General features: G+C 57.7%; 1 protein-coding gene across 1 annotated transcript; it reads left to right on the top strand.

Moving 5' to 3' along the window:
* The first annotated feature begins 1,127 nt into the window (after positions 1-1,127).
* Lactbl1 (lactamase beta like 1) lies at positions 1,128-16,930 on the top strand. Its single transcript, XM_026403638.2, has 7 exons — positions 1,128-1,139; positions 4,638-4,773; positions 6,960-7,069; positions 8,491-8,648; positions 9,669-9,880; positions 14,895-15,000; positions 15,949-16,930. The coding sequence occupies exons 1-7, from the start codon at positions 1,128-1,130 to the stop codon at positions 16,928-16,930; spliced, it is 1,716 nt and encodes a 571-aa protein (XP_026259423.2).
* The last annotated feature ends 319 nt before the right edge of the window (positions 16,931-17,249 follow it).

Below are 17,249 nucleotides of genomic sequence, written 5' to 3'. Positions count from 1 at the left end.
AGTATATTGATCTTTGGTGTCAACTAAAATCAATAGATGTGCAATTCCAGAATGTCCACGAGATCTCTCTCTCCACAGGGGCTGGGCAGCAGTGGAGCATAGAAGCCAAGTCAGAGCACGAAGCTGACCTTTTCGGAGCCCTTTCTAGGTGCCAGGTCCTGGGCTGCCCGCTCGACAAGCATGCTCTAATGGAATCCTCACTCCAACCCGGGGTGTTACTGTTATGACCCCTGCTTTCTAGAGGAAGAAACAAAGAGACTGTGCTTCCCCCAGGGTCACAGGCCGTGACAGAACCGGGATTTGAACCCAGTTACCTGAACGTTTCAACACGAGGCTTCAAACCTCAGAGATGCATGAGGAGCTGCTGTGGGTTGGGACAGGGTCCAGGAAGCCCTGTGGGACCCACCTTGCAGCTGCCACCTGCCACCTCTCTTCCACCTGGGGCTTGGCAGGGACTCCTTCCGGACAGAGTGTTCCTGTTCGTCTGACCTCCATCCTAGAGTATCTCTGGTCACGTGGTTCGTCCATCTCTCCCCTTCCCTGTCACTGGGGACCCCAGCACTAATCCCCTTGGCAGAGGCGCTTGCTGGGGTGCGGGTGGGGGATTAGCGCCGGGGAAATCAGATGCCACATCTGCCCGTCCCTGGAGAGCTGGGGCAGGGCCTCGGAGCCCAGGAAGCCTCTCCTGTCCCCGGAGCACAGGGCATCACGTTGGGGGGCCTGAACTGCCCTGTCCTTCCCAGGCCTCCTGGAAGAAGGTAAGCCTGGCCAGTGCCCGGGGGCCTGGCAGGGTTATCTCTGAGCAGGCTGGAGGGGGGAGGAACTCAGGGGGCAGGTTGGCGGCAGCTCTCCCAGTTTGCTGGTGACCGAGGAAGGGCTCTCTGGGAAGGTAGGACTCAGTGCTAAAATCAGGATGGCCCTGGGCAAACAGAGACATCGGTCATCTGCGCGGGGGCCTGGCGGGGAGGCGAAGCCAGGCTTCCTAGTAGCTCCTGTCCCCTCCTCTCCTTCCCAGCCCCCCACGACCTCTTTTTGCCTTCGCTCCTCTGACTCGGCTTGTGGTCCACGGGGCTCCCGGCGCCTAGACCCGAATCCTCCAGGAGCTGGACCGTCCTTGCCTGGGGGAGATGAAGACCCAGGTAAGGCCCAGGCCCGCGGCCTCAGGCACTGCCCTCAGTGGCCCACCCCCTGTCACCTGCGTGGCCACCACTGGCATTTCCAGAGCCCCGGCCTAGTCCAGGAGCAGTGTGGATTGGAGAGCTCTGTCCCCTCCACCCAGAGGCCGACCCCTCCTGCAGCCTCTCCTGCGCACAGCCTGGCTTGTCCTGGCCTGATCGCCAGGAGGCAGATGGGAAATGGAGATGCCCTGGGGTGCAGTCCTGTGTCCCCAGCTGGGGAGGGCAGAGTCCTTCCTCACCCGGCCCAGGCCCTGGTCCCAGTGCACCCGGTGGCTAGCGCAGGGTGACCGGGGGTGGTGTGGACCCGCCCTGGGAACCAGCACCGCCCAGGGAATGAATGAGTGGACAAAGCGGGCGGTCTGAGTGGGCCCCCAGGAGAGGGCCAAGGAGGCCAAGGAGACTGGTGTGGGACCGCAGGGGCAGTGGGCGCTGCGTGCGGAGGGCCTGGCTCCTCCGGGGCCGCCCCACACCAGCGTTCTCCAGCCGGGAAGGGACAGGGAGAGAGGAGTCCAAAGGCGGCAGCTGGTGAACAGCTTAAGGCTAAATCCTGACTCGCCCCGGGTCCACGGGGATAAATCCTGCAATTGGAGGAAGACAGGGGCTGAGCCCAGGGAGGGCTGCAGATTGGGGTGCAGAGCCCCCAGCTGCACGTGGAGGTGGGTGGGGTGGAGAGAGCGAGCGCAGAGCCTCATCCCAGCCCTGGCGTTCTCAGCTGTCACTCAACGCCTGAGCGAGGTGAGGGCACCCCAGGTCTTGCTGGCTCCGCACCTGCTGCTCTTGGCTTCTGCTCAAAGGGAGTGTCTTTGTGCAAACCTGTGACAGTGACAGGTGGAGTCTTACATCTGGTGTCACTCCTCTGACACTCTGGTGGACACTCCCAGGGCTCTCAGGGTCTTTAATGGACTCATTTTACGAAAACTGAGCTTTTCACCTGTGATCTCAACTGCCTCAGAGGCTGAGGCAGGAGGATCACAAGTTCAAGGCCAGCCTCAGCCACCTAGCAAGACCCTGTCTCCAAACACAAGGGTCAGGGATGCAGCTCAGTGGCAGAGCACTTGCCCGGCATGTACGAGGTTCTGGATTCAATTCCCATTACTGCAAAAATAAACTAAAAACAAACAATAACAAACACCGAGGCATTTACAAACAATAAGTCCACACAGTTCTATGAGTTTTGACAAATGCATACAGTCTCTTAATCACCTCCATGGGCTGGAGAACGATTCTACCAACTCCCAAATTCACTTCTGTTCTCTCTCTCTCTCTCTCTACACACACACACACACACACACACACACACACACACACACACACACGCACACTTGGTTGTAAGGGGACACAATACCTCTATTTTATTTATTTGCATGTGGTGCTGAGGATGGAACCCAGGGCCTCACGTGTCTGGCAAATGCTCTACCTGCTGAGCCACAGCCCTAGCCCCAGTTTCTGCTTTTGTGTAGCCTCCCCAGCCCCAGTCCCAGGCAACTATTGTTTTATCTTCCTGTAATCTGACCTTTTCCATAACGGTGTATAAGTGGTATTATATAGTCTGTAGCCTTTTGAGTCTGGCTTATTTCACTTAGTGTCATGCATTTGAAATTCATCTATATTATTGCACATACCAGAAGTCCATCCCTTTACACTGCTGTGTAGTATTCCATGGTATGGACATAGCATATTTGTTTATTATTCCCCAGTTCAGACATTTGGGTTGATCTTATCTTTGAAAATTAAAAATAAATAATGACTTGGTGGTAAAATACTTGCCTAGCATGAGTAAGGCCCTGAGTTCAATCATCCCCAGCACTGGGGAAATAAAAAAGAAGGCTTCAGCATGAATACCAAATTCTGGAGCTGGACGATTCTTTTGAAATTCAGTGAGATTTCCAGATGGAAAAACAAACTCCTGGGCTGGGGACAGAGCTCCGTTGGTAGAGTGCTTGCCTTGTGTGCACAAAGTCCTGGGTCCCATCCCCAGCACCACAAAAATAACTAAATAAACTCTTCACAAGTAGTCCAGTCCTCTTCTTCAACAATTGAAGAGGCGGAAGCCCAGAGATATGAGGGACTTACCAGATTGGTGGATTTAGGAGGTAGAGCTGAGATTGGAACCCAAGACTCTCAACTTACAGGACAATGTGAAGTTCAAAAGCATATCTTAATTGCTCGTCTTCAATTGCAAGGATCAAATGAGGTGATGTTTGTAAATAACCTGGAACAGTGCTGAGCACATAGTAGTCCTTCTTACTGAAGGCCTACTGTGTGCTAGTCTCTGAGTCAGCATCAGGGACATGCTGACGAGTGGAGAGGAAGCCTCCTCTGTGCTGCGGGCCAGCCAGGGAGAAGGTTTCAGGCACCACCCTCCAGCTCCCTGGGGGTGCAATTCCTGAGGTTGGTTCACTGCTGAACCCTGTGGCCTCCAATAGTGCCTGACACCTAGTAGGTGCTCAATAAAAAGATGCTAAAGTACAGGGACAAAGAGGCTCAGAAGAGGGCATGTTGTCAGACACAGGGTTGACAGCTGGGTAGAACAGACTTCCTTTGCTTAACCTCTCTGAGCCCCGTTTATCCCCTATAAAACAGAGGTTCCAAACCAGCCTTGTGAGCAGGTGGTGAGGTCCACTAAGATGGTGTTAGCCAGGCAGGCAGGCGGCACACACCTGTGATCCCAGCAGCTCAGGAGGCTGAGGCAGAAGGCCATCGCAAGTTCAAGGCCAGCCTCAGCAACTCAGCAAGACTCTGTCTCAAAACAAAAAGGGATGAGGATGTAACTCAGAGCTGGGCATAGAGCTATATGTGTGTGTGTGTGTGTGTGTGTGTGTGTGTGTGTATGTGTGTGTGTGTAATAAGCCCTTTTCTTCCTGTAACCTCCGTCTGCCCACCTGGAAATCAGATGATTCAACCAACGACCATTAAGGGTCTTCTAGAACCTTGGTTGAGCAGGTGGGAGACTGGGTGCTGGGTTCAAATCCCAGATCTGCTGGCTGTGTGACCTTGGGCAAGTCACTTCTCTGAGCCTTGTCTGTAACATAAGGGCCCTCACAGTGCCTCTCTCACCGGGCGGGCGCTGTGGCACTCCTCTTAAAGGGGCTTAGCCCAGGTCTGGGACAGAGGCTGGAGGTGGGACCTAGGCCTTTAGTTGGCCCTGTGAGAGCGCAACCATCTCCCTCTCCAGGACTCTGGCCCTCTGTCCACTGCCTTTTCTCCCTCACGGCTTCAGAACTTGCTCTCCCATGTCTACACTGCCTGCTGCCTGTGCCCCGCGGGGCTTCCTCCTCCAGATCTCCTGAACCTGCCACCAGGGTGCAGCGGGGCCCTGTGCCAGGAGCTGAAGGGGCCACCCGGGGGGGCCTGGATCCCAGGGCTGGGGCCATCTGAAGCTGTGGACGCTCACGATGTCCGCGGGGACCTGAGGCAGGAGTGGTGGGTGCAGTGACCGCCGTGTCCCTGCTCTTCCAGGCTGGCTGGCGGCCCCAGCTGCCCAGAGTGCGGAGGAGGTGGCTCTTCCCGGCCCTCAGCGGCTTCCTCTTCCTCTTCTCCGTGGTCATGACTGGCTGCTTCCTGTGGCAGTATCAGCTTCCCAAGCTTCCGACTGGTGAGTGCCACACTGGTACGGCCCCTGCTCCTGTCCCCAGGGGTCCTTTGGGCTTTGAGCTGCTGCCAAGCCCAGGGCGCAGGGAGGACCCAGGTTTAGACTCAGGAGCTGCGGCCTCCATTCCCACTCACCAGGCCTCGGGAACTGTGCACCTTTGGGCAACTTCGGTGACCTCTCTGGGCCTTGACGCTCTCCTGTATGAAACGCAGACCTCCCCTAATCCACCAGGGCTTCTCAAGCCCCCCAGTCAGGGTAAAACTCAGGGTCCCGCAAGGGCCAACAGTATTTCCCCTGCTCTGCCTTGGGCCACCATGGTGGGATCTCCGGGCCCTTACCCCCTTCAGAGATCCTCCCACCGCCCCAGCCACGGGCCCAGCCCCACGGCCCAGCGAAGGAGCCACCATTGCCGGTGATGAGCTCGCCTCTGTTGCCATGGCAACCCTGGGAACTCCAACCCTGGGATCCTGGAGGGTCCAGCGCCCAGGTCTCTGGAGTGGGGGAGGCCTGTCTCCATGCCTGTGTCACCCTGCGTCACAGAGTCCCCCAAGCTCAGTGAGGGCCACGGCTCCCAACGTACCAGGGATCTTACGCCTTGGCTCCTTTTCCTCGCGGGCGCCTTCTCCCTCCCGCCGCGGCCCTTTCTTTCTAGGTCGATTCCTCTATAAGAGGCTTCTAAGTTCCTCAAATGAAAAGACCCCGGGTGGGCAGGCTGGCCCGTCCCCTGTCCCCTGGGGCCATGCTTCTCAAGCCACCATCTTACCACTCGCTGGCAGACTGACATTGCCAGAAAGCACAAATGAACCATTGGGGGAAACTAAAACAATACCCAGAATAGAAGCCGAGTTTCTTACTAGTAGATTCTGCCCTTTCCCTCCCACTGTGTCCCCACTGTGTCCCCACTCGTCACCAGTGGGAGGCCCACGGTTCACAGCCCTCGCCATTCAGGTCTGCACCCTCCCCGGGCGTCACCTGAGCGGCTGTGGGAGGCAGGACTCTCAGGCCCCGCGGTGCTAGGGGATCAAGTCTGCATGTTGGGATCCCCAGGTGACTTTTCAGGTGTGTGCACCAGCGAGGCCAAGCTTGCCCCAGCTCCGCCCCAGGCCGATCATTGGCCTGTGCTGGGAGCTTGCTGACCGCCCCCCCCCCACCCCCAGGTGATCTTCCTGTCAAGTGACAGACCTCCCCGGGCTCACTGGCTCTGTGACTCTGGGGCTGGCAGAGCCAAGTGGCTGGTGCGACCTGGGCTTCCTCCCGGGCAGCAGGCCAGCCAGTGGGGACAGAGGGGACAGTGGGGACAGAGGCCTCTCCCTCCCGGGCCTCTCCTTTTCAGGAGGCAGGAGGTCTCCCGGGAGGAAATCCCTGGTCTCTGCTTGGAAGTCAAATGGCCTTAAGGAGTCATAAAGCAGCCAGACTCCTAGGGGCGGAGAGGGCTGGGTGGGTGGGGCTGGGTGGCAGGGGGCTGGCCCCACAGGCCCCAGGCCCTGGCCTTCAGCCTCAGCACCGGGGTGGGAAGAGCTTCAGAACTCTGGCCCTGCTGATCCTACCACAGGACCTTGGCTCAGCTTGGGGAGGTGTCAGGCGGCCGTGGACGGCCAGGAGAGGTGGTTCCTGGGGGTCCTCAGACCCTCACCAGCCCACACTGGCCTCACAGGGTAAGCTCAGGTCTGGGGAGCCCAGGAGTCCGGCCCTGCCGACACGCCCACTGCCCCCCGAGGTGGCGGGGCTGCCACACTGGAGAGAGGCAGAGTGGACTCAGTCCCCCTGCCCCCTGGCTCAGGTCTGGTGACAGAATGAGCTAGGCCTGGAGCCTAAGTGTGGCTCCAAGGCCCCTCCCCACCCTAACATGGACGAGAGAGACAGACAGACAGACAGAAGTCGCTAGGCTGCCCCCACGAGCTCAGTGAGTGACCACTAGGCAGGAAGCTGGCTGAGCCAGAGAGGAGGGGCACAGTGGCCGCCAGCCAGGTCTGTGGCCTACTGAACCTCCGAGGCCAAGCAGAGGGCGGCGGGTGTGGACGGCCTCCTCCACCCCTTGCCCCTTGGGGCCTGCTGGGGGGCCCTGGGCGCTGGCCTCTGGCCAGGCTCCTGGGGGGGGGACTTTCCCCAGGACATGGCTCTGGGCTGTGCTGCCGCCACCCCCTCCAGGGTGACCTCTGTCCTTACTCACCATGTGATGTCCCCTCCAGGTTCCTCGGGGCCAGAGGTGACCTCCGCCCCTGTGAGGATGTGTCCCCGGCACCCCGAGCCTGTGCCCCTGGCCCACCCCCTCCCTGTGTTGAAGGAGGCCCTGGAAAAGGTCAGTGAGCACCCAGAGGGCACGGGGCATGGGCGGGCACTTGTCCACTCACTCCCTTGCTCAGTGTGTGCTTCCTGAGCTGAGCTCTGGGGACGGGGCAGGAAGACCACACTGACCTGTCCCCAGACCCCCAGGCTGGGAGCCAAGGGACAGACAAGAGGACAAGTATGTCTACCACGGGGGCAAGAGTGGGGACAAACAGGACTGGCTGGGGTCAGGGGGGCTCTGGAGGGAGGGCGAGGGCTGCCCTGTGAAGAGGAGGCTGTCTCTCCCCGGGAGCCTGGATGGAAGGGCGTCTCCCGACAGGGAACAGCAGGGAAAGGCCCTGAGCTGAGGCTGAGGATGTGGCACCCAGAGGACAGGAGGCCACATGGGAGGTGGGACAGATGAGATGGGAGAAGGGGCAGAGTCCACGTCACAGAGGCCAGTGCGTGCCATCACACATACCCCACAACACCGCTGTGCTCTGTGCCCGTGGGACCCACCCGAGTCACTCAGCCAGGAGACTCGGAGCCAAGGAAACGCATCAGAACCTGGAGCTGATGCCCCTCGGTGTGGTGGGGGGACTCGAAACTGCCACCAGAGGGGCAGGTGAAGGGAAGGGGGTGGGGGGCCCAGGGAAGGGAAGGCAGGACCAGTGGGGGGGGGCAGATCGCCACCTGCAAAAGCCTGAGAGGCGTCTGAGAGGACAGGGGACAGAGGGTGCTCTGGGGCATTCAGGGGACATAGAAATTTTAAAAAGCAATGATGGCGGCCACAGTTGCCTGCTGTGACCCTGGTGCGTGGCAGGTGCCGGGCTTCGCCCTGTTGGCATCCCTCACAATCCCCAGAGGCATGGCACGCAGGGTGGGGGCGAGGGTGGGCAGAGCTGCTCAGGACATGCCCATCACGCCCGAGGTGCCCGGCAGTCCGTGGAGAAGTGCAGGCAGTCCTGGTTCCGCCAGCCGTGGGCAGATGACGTCACAGCTCAGACTCGGTTTTCTCACCTGTTAAGTGGGGAGAAGCGGGAGGAGGGAGTGGGACGGTGAATGGGAATCGCTTTGTCCCTCCTGGGCACCTTCTAGGTGCCAACGGGTGTGAGCTGTCATGGCCCCACACTTCACGGCTGACAGTGCTCCAACAGGCCCCGGGGCCTCTGCACGCGCCAATTCCCCGACACCGGCCTCGGTGGGCCCAGGCAGGTTTCCCGGGGCGTCGGGTTCAAGCCAGTCCATTTTCCAGCCCCCGACTTTTCTACTTTGCTAAGAATGGTTTGAGGAAGCCTGTGTGTAAGACGAGCCCCGGGGGAGCCGCTCAGTGGAGGCCGGGTCCCTGGGGGACAGGTCCTCAGTCGCTGCTGTGTGGCGGGGGCTGAGCAGAGCCACCCAGGCGGGGCTGTGGGGGCCACTGCACCACACTCAGAGCCTCCGCTCTCCCTCCAGGTGGACCGGATCCTGCGCCAGGCCATGTCGGCCCCGGGCCTGGCTGCCATGTCCGCGGTGGTCATTCACAACGACACTGTGCTCTGGACTGGGAACTTCGGGAAGAAGAACGGCTCAGACCCGAATTCTGGGACACCCAATGAGTACACCATGTACCGGTCAGCTGGGCCGCCTGCAGGGGTCCTGTGGAGGGGTGAGGGATGGGAGGGCAAAGGGACCTAGAAGGCCGGGATCCAAGAGGATGGTGGCTGGGGGTCTAGGCTGCCAGGGCCCATGATGAACAGTTCTATAGAGGAGAAGACTGAGGTCCAGAGAAGACCAGTGAGTACTCAACTCCTCATCATTGTGCAACAGGTGAGGAAGGGTCCCTTCTGCAGAGCCCTTAGTCCCAAACTAGAAAGAGGTCCCTTGTCTCCCCACCCTTCCCATGTGCCACCCAGGAACTATAACCCCTTCCTGGGCCTTCACCCCAGGTCCCTGTGAGTCGGCAGCAGTGGCCCAGATGGGAGCAGCTTGGGACATTCAGCTGCACACCATGGGTCCCCTTTCCTGGATGCTGTCCACAGGATCCTCAAGCTCACAATGCAAACTGAAGACACCCCAGGGATACTGGGGGACAACAGGGACCCAGAGGGAACAGTCCTTTTTTTTAATTAGTTGTTGAAGGGTGGACCTGTGTTTAATTGTTAATCTGTGGTGCTGAGAATCGAACCCAGTGCCTCACACATGCCAGGCGAGCCTCAGCCCCGGAACCAGTCTTCACACAGCGCCTTCTATTTGCTGTCACTTACCGAGCACTGCCCCTGCCCTGCCGGGGACACAAAAGCACTCACACGCACAGTCTCACCCAACCCACTTTACTATCTGTGCAGCTCTCAGAGAGGTCTAGCAACTTGCCCAAGGCCACCCAGCCAGTGAAAGGAGAGGACAGACCAAACCAGGCCGCCCAGAGTAGAAAGGGCCTGGAGAAGGGCCTGGCACGGGGGTTGGTACTCAGGAGCGCCCTCCCACTCCAGCCCCTGCCCCTGGTGACCTCCAGCATCCCCAGGTGGCCCCCAGAGGCTGGGCCACCTCCGTCTCACATCCAGGCGAGTGGCTCAGTGCTCCTCTAGGAGCCTAGGGGTGCAGGGCAGGAGTGGGTGGGGGCTGACGGGTGGCCCTCTGTGCCCTGCGCCCAGGATCTCCAGCATCTCCAAGGTCTTCCCGGTCCTCATGCTGTACCGTCTGTGGGAGGAGGGCACCGTGGCCTCCCTGGACGACCCTCTGGAGCGGTACGCCAGCACCTTCACCATTCGCAATCCGCTGGGCCTGATGGACGGGCTGGAGGAGGTGGGCCCGGCCCCCAGGCCTTCGCCTGTCACCCTCCGCAGGATGGCCAGCCAGCTCTCAGGTGAGTCTCGGAACCGACCCGGCCTGACCCCAACCCCTTCAGGTGGGGACGCCTGGGACATCCAACAGGATCCCCGCTCTGCTCCCTCAACTGGCCACACTTCCTACCCACAGTGCCTGGGTGGTGGGCCAAGTGCAAGAGGTGAAGGTGGGAACGCAGAGGTGAAGGCTGGCGGAGGTGAAGGCTGGCAGAGGTAAAGGCTGGCAGAGGTGAAGGCTGGCAAAAAGGTGAAGGCTGGCAGAGGTGAAGGTTGGCAGAGGTGAAGGCTGGCGGAGGTGAAGGTTGGCAAAAAGGTGAAGGTTGGCCGAGGTGAAGGTTGGCCGAGGTGAAGGTTGGCGGAGGTGAAGGCTGGCGGAGGTGAAGGTTGGCGGAGGTGAAGGTTGGCAAAAAGGTGAAGGTTGGCCGAGGTGAAGGCTGGGAACGTGGATCAAGCCGACACACCAGCTCATGGGTCAGAATCAAGCGGAGAGGCCAGATCTGCCTATTAGGTCAGCAGCCAGTCAACAGGTTGATATTGTGGGCTGGTCCACAGTGAAGGCCAAGCGCCCCTTAGTAAACAAATAAAGGTTACAAGCCACGGAAACGCAGGTGGGGACAGAGGCAGGATCCACAATCCACAGGAAAGGCTCTGAAGAATGTTTTAAATAGTGCAAGGATCCCCCGGCTCATTTCTTACAAAATAAACACAAATTAAAACTACCCGGAGAGACACATTTCCCGACCGGCAAAGATCAAAAGAGCAGGTTCACCGAGTTGGTGAGGTCATGGTGAACAGGTCCTTTTACACATTAGTGGTGGGATCTGAAGTTGATGGACAGAGGGCAACTGGCAGATTTATCACAATTTAAAATGCAGGGTTTTCGGGGGCTGGGGTTGTGGTTCAGCGGTAGAGCGCTTGCCTAGCAAGGGCGAGGCCCTGGGTTCGATCCTCAGCACCACATAAAAATAAGTAAATAAAGGCATTGTGTTCATCTATACCCAAAAAATAAATATTAAAAAAATGCAGGGTTTAGGGTGTAGCTCAGTGGCAGAGCACACGCTCAACATGCCTAAGGCCCTGGGTTCCATCCCTGCCACCAAAAATATATATCCTTGACTCAGCCATCTCACTTCTAGAAAATTCTGTATTTATGTGTAGTATAAAGTATGTCCACAATTTACTTTAGCAAAGTTTGTAATAACAAAAGATAGAAGCAACCAATATGTCCATCAATAGGGGAATGACTCCATGAACTGTCATATATACACAATCAAATATTATGTTGCCCTAAAAAAGGTTAATAATGTTTATGTACTGAGATTGAAGAAGGTGTGATATTAAGTAGGAGAAAAACTCATAACAACATATAGACTATGCTACCATATAGAGAATAAAAATAAAATATATGTACAAATATAATGTGTATAATATGTATAATGTGCACCTAATCTGCATGCAACACGTGTGTGTATTAGGGATGAAGATATGTTTTAGTTGAAATGTGCACCCAACATCTTGGGAAGGAACTAAAGAGATTGAAACACCAGGCTGCTTCCGGGGAGTGACGTGGTCGCTTTACTGCGTACACTTTGGTGATTTAGGGTTTTGAGTCACGTAAAGGAATTACTTAATAAAACGATTTACGTGATGATGATGAAAGCAGGATAACAAGTCAGGATGCAGGTGGCCGGGCAGGGGAGGCTGGGGCTGTGGGACAGGCCGGGGACAGGAAGGGGGCAGGCCTGGGTCAGGAAGGAGCGCAGCCAGGAGGGACATGGGCTGGACAGGGAGGGATGCTCTAGAAGGTTCTGAAGGACCTGCTGTCGGCCTCTACGCCTGTCTGCCCCCATGGATGGTGACGGAGAAGGTGAGGTACCTTGTGCCTCCAGGTGTGGCCTGGCTAAGGTGCAGAAGGCCCGTCCCATATGCTGTGCTTGGCTCACATTTGGGCCATCGATCCATAAACTCCAGAAAGCAGAGTCCTCAGAAAGGGCTGCGGTTTCACCTTCTCACAGTGAGTTCAGGACATCCCTCCTGGCCTTGCTCCAGGCCTGACACTTCCCCGCACAGAACCGAGGGATGGGTCCTCCTGAGATGGCAGAGCAGGACAGGATCAGTCTCCATGGGCGGAGGGTGGCCTGGTGGATAAGCATACCAGCACCGAAATTCCCGCTCTGTCTCCTTGCTGTGTGATCTTGCGCAGGTCACTTAACTTCACTGAGCCTTGTTTTTTTTCCTTGGTAATAAAGCGACAGTGGCTGGGTGTGGGGCTGACACCTATAATCCCAGTTACTGCAGAGACTGAGGCAGGAGGATCATGAGTTCAAGACCAGCCTTGGTAACTTAGTGAAACCTTGTCTTAAAAAAAATAAGAAAAGGACTGGGGATGTAGCTCCGTTGTAGATGAAACTGGGTTTAAGTCCCAGTGTGGAAAATAAATAAATAAGTCAATCAATGGAAGGACTGGTTCAGGTCACTATTATGATAATGAAAGCACAATAATGAGTCAGGACGCAGTGGACACGTCCACCCCGCACCCACACAGCAGGTACTGGTCTAGCAGCTGTGCCTGTTACTCTGGGGGAGCCTGGGGCAGTTGTCATTTTGGGGGTTCTCTTTAAGAATGGAATGTTATAAATGCAAACTATGGTGGGTACATGGTGCAATCTCAGCCACCGGAGAGGCTGAGGCACAGGATCGGAACTCAGCAAGACCCTGTCTCAAGAAAACAAAGGGGACGTAGCTCAGTGGCAGGGCGCTCCTGGGTTAGTACACAGTCCTGAACAGGGAGCAGGGAGCTGTCTAGGCCTGGGCAGGGCACAGGGACATCCACCCTGGCTCTGACCCTAGGGCTCCCCCTAGGGGCACATTGTTTTCTTCATTTATAACTGGAACCGCGCACAGGGCTGGCTGCAGGTCAGTTAAGAAATATCCCATCCCCACCCCATGAAAATACAAGGGAGATGGTGGAGTAGAGGAGGGGTGGAGGAGGGATGGGAGGAGGGAGGGAGGAGGGAGGGAGAAGGGGTGGAGGAGGGGATGAGGAGGGATGGGAGGAGGGGATGGAGGAGGGAGGGAGGAGGGATGGAGGAGGGGTGGAGGAGGGATGGGAGGAGGGGATGGAGGAGGGATGGGAGGAGGGGATGGGGGAGGGATAAGAGGAGGGGATAGAGGAGGGGATGGAGGAGGGATGGAGGAGGGATGGGAGGAGGGATGGAAGGAGGAGATGGAGGAGGGATAAGAGGAGGGGATGGAGGAGGGCTGGGAGGAGGGGAGGGCGGAGGGATGGGAGGAGGGATGGGAGGAGGGGTGGGAGGAGGGGTGGGAGGAGGGGTGGAGGAGGGATGGGAGGAGGGAAGACCCGGGGAAGGACTCTGACCCAACTTCTCTGTGTACCTATGTGAACACACTACAGTGAATGTCACCTTTATGTACATCTACAAGTCCCTGATTTTAAAAATATGTATAAATAGAAGAAAGAGCCGTAAAGGAAAGGGAGGCGGGGGAGGAAGACAGGGAAGGGGAAGTACTGCAGACTGATCAGAACACACTGTACCCCGCGCTTGCATCATTAGGCCAAAACGAACCCCAATATTGTGTGAATCTAAAATGAGCCAATAAACCATAATTTAATTTAAAAAAATATCGCCCCTGGCTCCTCCTTGTCTCAAAGGGGCCAGTGGAGAAATCGGCCACCTGCAGCTGCTCTAGGCCCGCAGCATCCTGACGATCCCCCCACCTTTCCCTCTGGGCTCCTCTGCCCTGGGGATCTTTCTTCTAAGTCTCACAGGGAGCAGAGGCGGCTCAGAGAGGGCAAGCCACCAGCTCAGGGCTGTGCACCCTGCACCACTGGAGTGAGAACTGACCCCCAGGACTTGGGACTCCACCTCTGGCTGCTGGGCAAGCCCTGAGGTCACTCCTGGGACCTCCCACCCACCACAGCCCCTCTGGTGGCCCGTTCTGTAGGCTTGCTCTCAGAAACCTATCCAGAACCCAGCCGCTCCTCACCACCTCCATGGCTAGCGTGTGGTTCAGGCCATGACAAGCATGGTGGCCCTCTCCTGCCGCTTCCGGCCTCCACAATCACCCTGACATCCTGCTTTCACACAGCAGCCAGGGCCCCCTGGTAACATATAATTCGGATTATGTCATCCCTCTGCCCCAAACCCCTGCAGAGGCCCCAGCCCGCTCAGAGGGAAGCGAAACCCTTCCAATTATCTGCACCTCCAGTATCTCTCACTCCCGTCTCCCATCTCATTTCTTGCAGCCACATGGCTGTCCCATGCTGTTCCTTGAAGATACCATGACATTCCTACCTCAGGGCCTTTGTACTTGCTGTCCCGCTGCCTAAGACATCCTTTTCTTTCAACTGCCTGACTCACTTCCACATCTCCTCCAGGGATCACTTGCTCAAGGGTCACCTTCTCCAAAAGGCCTTCTCTGAACATCTTGTATAAAGGAGAGTCCCTCTCATCTGATGTGGAGATAATGCCCTCCATAGCATGCATATTTATGAGAATGTCCACTCCACACAGCAGGGACCTTGTTCACTGCTGCATCCCTAGTACACAGAAAACAGTCCAGGGCACAAAACACATGCTCATAGATTGGTGACAGGTGCCTGGATGGACGGACTCCCAAGCCTGTGATCCTTCCAATACCTGTCACATCCAAGACATAAAATCTCAAGTGGACAGAGGAGCCAGTTCCACAAAACTGGATTGATCACTGACCTCAAGAAGTTTTTGTGGAAATTAAATGTTCTATAGTCGAAAACAATTAACATTTTTTATAGTGGTGGGGATGGAACCCAGGTCCTGGAGCTTGCCAGGCAACTGCTATACCACTGAGCTACACCTCCAGTCCAGAACTATTATCTTGTGAGCAGTTAGTATGTGCCAGGTACCTGTCACATCAGCCCTATGACATAGGCATTAGTCCCCTCATGTTATAGATAAGCCTTGGCTCAGAGAGGTTCAGTGACTTCCCCAATGAAACACAGGCCCAGCAGGTCTGACCACTGCTCTTCCCTAGGGCTGCCCAGGAGGCTACGCTCCACCTCGCTGCTGTGGAGGGGCAGCACCCAGGAAGCCCTGAGCCTGCTCAAGGATGACGTGCTGGTGGTGGACCCAGGAACCAGGTGAGGAGGTGCCCTGATACCAGCCACATGTCAGGTACCTCCTGAAGAGACACACACACCTGTGAACAATCCTGGAGGGTCAGAGTCAGCAGAGACCTGGGACATCCCTGAACACAGTCCCTATCACCAAGGCCTCCAGCGGGAGGCAGATCGCGGCAATGGGGAGCCCGACCCAGAACCCAGTTCCTTCCATTCATCAGCTCAACAGCGATCAAGCACCTTCCCCCCAATTTCTCTTTGCTTCTCCCAGTGCCAAACCTCGGGGCCCTCTTCCCCTGAGGGAGAGAGGATCCAACTGAAGTGGACATAGGCTGGGGTCCTCCTTCCAACTCTGCTCTCACTTGCCCTGTGACCTTGGGGGAGGCACTTGACTTTATGAACCTCATCTTCCTCCTCTGTTGTAGCAAGGCTGCAGGCTTGGAGTCAGGCGCGCCCATTTCATCCATCCTGGGGCTTCCTAGGGCACTATCTTAGGGATCTGAGACTGCATGGCTTTTACTGATTATTGGTGAATGTCATGCACTGGAGGAAGGAGAGTGAGACCTGACTCATATTTGATAATCCTTGGGCTACATGGTCATTATTTCTGGCCCCGCCCCATTAATAGTCTACAACTTTAATCTTCCATTTGACAAAGTAAATCATAATAAAAGTGTAAGGCACCAGTAAGATCTGTTTTACCACTTTCCCCCATGTCCTGCTGAGCCAGCTCTCCTCCAGCTGTCCTGTGCCCCGGGCAGTTTCCTGCTCCTCTCTGGGCTGAGTCTTTCCAGACCTGAAATGGAGAGTTACTTCCAGTGACTTCTTAAGTCTCTTCTGGGTCTGACGCAATGAAGCGGGTTCCTTCCGGGTGGCATGTCAGACAGCCTGGGCTGGTGGAAGGGGCTAACTAGGGTCTGGAGAAGTCCGCCCAGGGTCTCACTGCGATTTCCACTGCCCTCCTAACAGATGCCATTACAGCACGCTGGCCTTCTCCCTCCTGGCCCACGTCCTGGCAGCCCACACCCCGCAGGGTGACTACCAGCGCTGGATCTCGGAGAACGTGCTGGAGCCTCTGGGGATGGGGGACACGGGCTTCGAACTCACGCCCTCGGTGCGTGCCCGACTAGCGGCCGGCTTCTACGGCAGCGGGCGGCCGGCCCCGCTCTACGACCTGGGCTGGTACCGTCCGTCGGGACAGATGTACTCGACCCCCGCGGACCTGGCCAAGCTGGCCATGGCGCTCCTGGGCAGTGGGCCCCAGCGGCTCCTGCGGCCCGACGCGGCCAAGACGCTGCTGGCGCCGCTACTGGCCTGCCCCGGGGCCTACTTCGCCAACGAGACGGGCACGCCCTGGGAGTTCCACGAGCAGCGCGGCTACCGCGTGGTGCGCAAGGACGGCGACCTGGACGGCTACGCCGCCACCTTCTCGCTGGTGCCCCCGCTGCGCCTGGGCCTCGTGCTGCTGCTGGCCGGGCCGCGGCCGCCCGGGCCCGACCTGGTGGCGCAGGCCTACGACGTGCTCCTGCCGGCCATGGAGAGGGCCCTCCGGGAGGCCGAGCGCAGCCCCGCCCCGCCGCCCAGCGCGCGCCCCTTCGCCGGCTACTTCACCTTCGCCAACCGGACCTTCTACCAGGTGCACGCGGGGCCGGCGGGCGAGCTGCGCCTGCGCCAGTTCGGGCCCCGCGTCGAGGCGCTGGTGCCCCCCGCGTTCCGCACGTTGGCGCTGCGCCACGTGCGCGGGCGCGTCTTCCAGCTGCACGTGGCCCGCGAGTTCCCGTGCGCGCTGCCGCTCGGCGACGCCTGGCTCTCGCTGGAAGCCCAGCACGGGCAGCTGGTCAACTTCTACCCGTTGGACGGCCACGGGCTGTCCCCCGGCTTCGACGTGCCCGGCCTGAACACGTACCAGGTGCTGCGCGTGCAGCACAAGCCGGCGTTCAAGGCCCAGTGAGCCCCCTGGGGTCTGGAGCCTCCCTTCCCCTGACCTCCAGCTTGCCCGCCTGGGCCTGGAGACAGGAGTCCGCAGGGGTGTCTGGTAGAGAACCCGAGTAGTTGTCAAAGTGGGGTCCTCAGCCCTCGGACAGTTGGCCGACTGTCCATTGTCCCAGGGGGAGGAGAAATTAAGTACAGGAATGTAGAGTAAGCGTTTAGAAATGTAAGCCTTGACGTAGTACCTCTGTGTCTGTTGGGATTAAGGCAAGATACGGGGTTGTATTTTGTCTTTTAATCATCATTTACTCAAAATAAAACACACCATCATTTACTCAAAA

Source organism: Urocitellus parryii, chromosome 11 (assembly GCF_045843805.1).
Source record: "Urocitellus parryii isolate mUroPar1 chromosome 11, mUroPar1.hap1, whole genome shotgun sequence".
In the NCBI taxonomy this organism is placed as follows: Eukaryota; Metazoa; Chordata; class Mammalia; order Rodentia; family Sciuridae; genus Urocitellus; species Urocitellus parryii.
This window is presented reverse-complemented; position numbering and strand designations above follow the sequence as displayed.